The following is a 6,313-nucleotide window of genomic DNA, read 5'->3' on the forward strand; positions in this document are numbered from 1 at the left end:
GTATTAATGAACGAAGAGACACCTTGCGCCGACCAGTCAAGGCGGGTTCTATTGTAACAAGAAGGGGGATGGATAATGAAAATATGACTACAAGGAGAGGATCCGGGTTGGGAGTACGGGGGACAAGCAAGAGAGGTATTGGCATTGCTTAATAACCACCCAGGTAAGACTGGCCGCGTGTCTCAAGGGCGCTTCAGGATGATTGACATGAGGGATAGACACGAGCCATGTTAGGACGCCGAATGTGACCCGCCGTGACCTTGCCTAACAAGACGAAGATTTTCTTCTGCTGAATCGCCTCCTGACTCGGCAATCCAGCGAAAGATATACTCTTTCACCCAGAAAACAGGGGCGCACCCAGTTTCCAGCGTGTTTTACTACCTAGTTTAGTATGTTTCTCCTGGAAACCATGGTTCTTTGGACAGGGGCTCAAGACAATACGAAGCAGATAGTTCACTGGTAGAAATAGGTGAGCTTTCCTAACAAGAGTGCCAAGAGTCCGTCGTCAGGTTGGTCAGGATCGTGACGAATGAGCGTTCACGCGAGACATGGATCAACATGGAACGTGCGGATAAGGTTACCTTCGCCCCCATGTTGCTTATCTCCCGCCAGATCTGAGATGAAATTGGGTTGACGATCCCAATAATAGAACCCGAAAGGGAGGAATTACATCAATCTTTTAATAAGTCGTTGCAACCTTCACTGAACATTGAATAATGATATCATAGATACACGCACAACCCATAGCCCTTGTCGATGCGATTTAGTTAGACAAAGCATTGATATCTGTGGGAGGACGCAAGATATAGGGTAAAATGGCAGTATACGCCTACAGAAGTGCCCGCTCGGCCAGGTAGTACAATTACCGATAGTCCTAAGGGCCAAGCCAAACAGGTGGTCTTTGGAAACCACCAGCTGGAGAATAAGAGTTGTTGGCAGAAACAGCTTATGGGGGCACCATGGCGATAACGGCTCCAGGCTCAGGCTGTAACGTTTGAACGGTATGGAACGTGTTCACCAGTTTTGGTGGGTGATAAAGGGCACAGAAGCCAACCCCTCACTTCAGAAAAAAGCGCCGAGGGGGCCGGTGGATGTTGATTAGTGTGAGACATTTATAAGCTAGTGGTACGCCGGCTCATGTGTCCTGCAAGGGTTGACGGCCGCAGCCCCTTTTTTCAGCCCAGCGTCGCCAGGGTTCTCAGCCTGTCTGCCTGTTTCAGTCAGCATGCCGGGGTCACCAGCCAGCCGGTTATGCTTAGACTTTAGTCAAAACCATATCTCGTCTTTGCGGGGGATAAGGTTGTGCTTCTTGCTGGCCTGGAAGAAGGGTGCATACAGAGTGCATGGCGTTAGTAAAATTCATTGCCTTTGTTGGGGGCCTGTGGCACGGTAAAATCGGGCCCTGAATCAACCGGTTCGCATTCTTGTGCCCCAATTTCTTACACGCAGGGGGTATCTCCCGTTCCGTCACTTCCCCGTTGTGCCGTGGAGGGACGAGGCAAAGAGGCTGAAAACTTCGAGTTATCCCGCCTTAGGGTGCGGTGTGGCTGATGAAAACGCCTAGCCAAAACGTTTCGGTAGGCCACCACCATCGCTTCCACGCGCACGCGTTGCGAGGAAGTGATGATATCATTTGCAGCGACAGAGTGGCTTTGACAGTTCTTTAAAAACTAAAGGCGATATGGACTCCGCACCACTCATCTCCAAGCAATGAAAGCATAGATTTTACAGATTCCCACTGGTTTGTCGGGCAAAACTGGTTCTGTGCCTTATCACAATGGCGAGCTTGACGAGGCGTTCTAGAGCTGTGTGGCTGTCTTGGCATCAGCTGGAGATGGTGGATGCCCAGTTTTGACAACAGCAGGCTTAATACAAGAAGAGGCTTCTCGTCGACCTGACAAGTCTTCTTGACCAAGAGAGAGTGTTTCAACTTCAAGTTCGCAGACCGATGTGGAAGGCATTTTATAACCATGCCCAAGCAAAACATCGGCGGGTGGCGGTCTGGCCTTGCCTTCGCCACTTCAGTGGCAGGCCTGGTTACTCTCACCAACCTAGTTTTTCTCCTCGTCGCCCTTCCGATTATCGACATGTCCAGCAACGGTGAGGGCTATCTTTACACAGGGAGCTGCAAAGCTGCCAAGCAATTCAGCATATGGATTCATCTTGCTATCAATATCTTGGCCACCCTGCTGCTCGGCGCTGGAAACTACACTCAACAGGTTTTGACTGGTCCTACGAGACCCGAGCTTGATAGAGCCCATGCCAGACGGATCTGGCTAGACGTAGGTGTTTCCTCAATCAGGAACCTCGGCAAAATCTCTTTCAAAAGAGTGGCGGCTTGGGCGGTATTAGCCATTAGCTCGCTCCCTATCCACTTGCTGTAAGGCAATGGCAGTGAACTACGAATAAACGAATGCTGACGTTTGATAGCTACAACTCAGTGGTGTATTTCGAAACCAGCGCCAATAGGTACTGGGTATACCCTACCATGCACAGCGATCTCGTCAACTCAAGTTACGCGTATGGAAACAAAGAATTCGATGCCCTCAAGACGTCACTAAACGAGTTTGAAAAGCTCACTAATAGCGAGTGCATGACTGCATATGGACAGAAGCTCGTATCCGGTCGATCTGATGTCATCCTCATCCTCGATCCCTCAACAGTCGACACCGAGTTCGGGTACACGGTACGGTGGTCCGGAGACCCTAATAGACGTGGGTCAGAGCCGTATGACTGGATGTGCGGCAGGAAACCCTGGGCAGATGAGCAGTGCGATGTGTCTTCTTTGGATGTAGACAACTGGCCGCTTTATTCCGACGACAAATGGGTAAATAAGACCTCCCCACGGGTGGAATATTGCCTTAGCAAACGAACCCCTGAGTACTGCAAACTGGCTCTCAACATATACCTCCTTGCTATTGTTGTGGGGTGTAACGTGGTCAAGCTTATCGGGTTAGGCTTGACCTGGTTGTGCCTGAAGCAGCAGCCGCTCCTGACCCTTGGAGGTTCGTTCAAACCGCCCAATTGGTTTACCACGTGCTTAATTTTCAGCAGATGTCATGGCCTCGTTTCTCCAAGACCCAGACCCAGCTACTAAAAGCCGCAGCCTTATGTCAAAGTCTTCTGGTCACCGACTGTACTGGGGGCCCGAGCTACGGGAATGGCTTCCAGGGAAACACCGTTGGGCTGCGTCCGTCTCAGTCCTTCGATATGGGGTAACTGTAGTCCTGTAAAAAAACCCGTTCTGACCCGTGTACTGATGGCAAGCTAACAAACAACAGTTGCGTCGGCGCCCTCTCTTTGACCTCGTACCTCTTATATCTGGGAGTTGAACATGTATCCGTTTATGAAACGCCCAGTCTGGCCGCCCTATGGAACCGAGGCTTCGGGCAGCTCAGCGTTGACGCTCTCATCGATTTTTCAGGGATTATGTCTTTGGAGGGACCTGTGGTTATGGTGCTCATTGCCAATCTTCCGCAACTGATTCTTTCCCTGCTTTACACTGCGCTGAATGGGATGTGGACTGCTATGCTGGTTGGAGTGGAATGGAATACCTATGGCCAAGAACATAAGGGTCTTCGTACGAGCTCCCCTGCCGGAAATCAGCGTAGGACTTACTGGCTCTCGCTTCCTTTGGTAAGTGCTGCTTTTTTTTCCTGAGTTTGTGCTAAGGGCTGATCATCGCATGACTTGGACTAATAGAGATACGGACTGCCTCTTCTTGCCGGGTCTGCAGCATTGCACTGGCTGATCTCTCAGTCCATCTTCTTTGTGAGACTAGTCATCTACAAGGACGGAACAAAAGCGAATGTGGAAGCGACGGTCAGTTATGATTTCAGGGAGACCACTTGCGGATACTCCCCCATAGCCATTGTGTTTACGATAATTCTCGGCGCGCTGATTCTGCTGATTACTGTTGGGATGAGCCTCAGACCGATGACGACGGCCATCCCAGTAGGTGGGCCATGCTCTGCCGTCATTAGCGCTGCTTGCCATGCACCCGAGGGAGACGAAGATGCTGCTCTGAAGTTGGTGAGATGGGGGGCGGTGGGTGGAACGAACAAGCTTTGTGTGACGAGCTGGCCCGTAAAGCCGCCTGAGGTTGGTAGATTGTATTAGTTCGGAGATATCTCATTCACTCAAGGTTCAAGTAGTGAATTATCATGATGTGAAACGCTTCGCAAACACCTCCGATATAAACAAGGCTTGCTTCCCCTTGGAACTCGCCTTGGCAGCTACACACTCGGCCTTCTGTCTATCCCCACGCCCTTACTACTACCTAGACTATCTTCAGTGCGGTTTCCTGTTCAACTACCAAATCATACTCATTCCGGAACCAGTCATATCTCCTTGCCCAGTCCTTAAAGGCAAGAGTAATAAGAGCAACTCTCTCGAACGAACTTCCGCTGCTTGCCTCAACCACCTTTTTCAGAACAAGGAAATAGTTAGTAATCACTTCCGTTGCAAAGGATTGGTTGTCGTACAGATGAAGAAGAAATACACGTGCATGTCGACAAGCAAATCCGTCATTCCTGTCGAGGAATTCAAAGTCGACTCGGTTATCATACTTGTAATCGGGAAAGAAACTCGGCTCGGCGCCCTTGAGCACGAGCCCCCTGATGCCGTTGCCTGGGGTCACAGGACAGGGTGTAATCTTCGGGCTTCGTGTACTCATCCACTGGTCGTTTTCGATAGTGTACGGGATTCGGTTCCTGGAGGTGGTACAACGCCGACAGACTCGGCGGAGGTATACTGGGCAGAGAGATGCTCGTGTCCACACGTGGGCGGACTTGACTGCTCCGGTTTTATCAACCCCGGCGGGCACACACTTAATCTCCTGTATCTTGTCTTGAAAGTATTGTCTGTGGCGTGTCCTCATGGTATAGATGTAATCTATCCCCATGATACTATCGATACTTGCCTGCGGGAGTCCCTGGTTCTGGGTGTGGAGGCATAAAGCGGCTGCCGCACTCGCAAGTCTCGTTCTGACGACATTCAAATTGGAACTCGCGATATGTGCAGTAGAGGGTCCGCCGAGACAGCATGCGTTCTTGATAAATCTAGGGCCGGGTCAGGGCGGGGAAGGCTCCATGAACGTTTGGATATCGACCACCGCACCCTCGCCATTTCAATAGCGTGCAGCAATTAGAGTGTCCAATCCATCTGCTTGGATACGAAAACACCCATCACTTAGCTTTTCTGGACAGAAGCAACCGCCGCGGGAGTCGGGCGACGATATTGCAGCTATGGTGAGGAAACTGTTGTGATAGATGTCGACAATCTTGCTGACTCGATTTGCCAGTCTTCGCGCGAGTCTTGGATGATGCATAGGGAATCAATCCAGAGATATCGAAGCCCAAGATTCCTTGTCAATGTCACAGCGTCTCCAAACGTCTTAGAAAGGACCGCGAGTGGGGATGCCGCTTAGGTGACTGGTGATTGTTTGCGATGTGGTTGTTATGAGTTTATCCTTGCCCCAGCAATGAGAAAAGCATGCATAGGTACCAGTGCTGCCATGTGTCTCAACAAGCTGGATGGCAGAACCATCGGGGATGCTAGTCGGCTTGAGGTCAAGGCATCGCTTAGGAAGGGAAACGTCTCGACCGGAACCACACTGTCCATGCGTTATCTCACAATCTTTTATCCAGCTTTGTGCGAGGTTCAATGAAGTAGTGGTGGATGTGTCGCCCGTGAGAACTTTTGCCGACTTCAAGTCATGGATAACAGATTTGGCTCCTATATCATCATCGGGTGAGCACTTGTCCGTCACGTCGAGTATTTCACATACCTGACGGCGAGAAGAATTGAAAGAGAATGTTCGTTGTTTGTCCCGTACTTTGAGAAGAAAACCGTAGCGGATCCATTCGAAGACCAGAAAATCAACATCAAGGTTTTCACGAGTTGGCAGAAGAGTCTTCAGCAAGGCATGGAAGAATTGACAACAGCCGCAGCCATTCTCCACAGAATACTTCAAATCTTTCAATGTGAAGGCGTCTCGTTTGAGCTTGAGCGAACTATTGGACACTTCGTATCATTCTTCAACATCTGGCGCTGCTTCAATATCGATGACTTGCCGAGCTTTTTGGTGTCTTTTCTCTTCTGTCGTTTCTCAGTCGGGGTCGTCGTTCGCCGCCCAGTAACATCTTGTCTAGTCTTCCATGCTTCACAGTCGAGAAGACAGCCTTGCGTACCGAATTGATCAAAGATGTAGATATGCTCTGCCTCACCCTGAGTGACAGGCGTGAGAGCCGCGACCTCTTTGAGTGTGACAACCGTGAGTTTCATTTTGCTGTAGAAGATGTGTTGATGAGGA

General features: G+C 50.3%; 1 protein-coding gene across 1 annotated transcript; it reads left to right on the plus strand.

The window, feature by feature from the left end:
• Positions 1 to 1,970: 1,970 nt before the first annotated feature.
• Positions 1,971 to 4,119, plus strand: NCS54_01293200 (Hypothetical protein; the record flags this gene model as incomplete). Its single annotated transcript, XM_053158154.1, has 5 exons — positions 1,971 to 2,380; positions 2,431 to 3,005; positions 3,055 to 3,229; positions 3,282 to 3,636; positions 3,703 to 4,119. The coding sequence occupies 5 exons, from the start codon at positions 1,971 to 1,973 to the stop codon at positions 4,117 to 4,119; spliced, it is 1,932 nt and encodes a 643-aa protein (XP_053014129.1).
• Positions 4,120 to 6,313: the final 2,194 nt, after the last annotated feature.

Source organism: Fusarium falciforme, chromosome 10, assembly GCF_026873545.1.
Source record: "Fusarium falciforme chromosome 10, complete sequence".
Taxonomy (NCBI): domain Eukaryota; kingdom Fungi; phylum Ascomycota; class Sordariomycetes; order Hypocreales; family Nectriaceae; genus Fusarium; species Fusarium falciforme.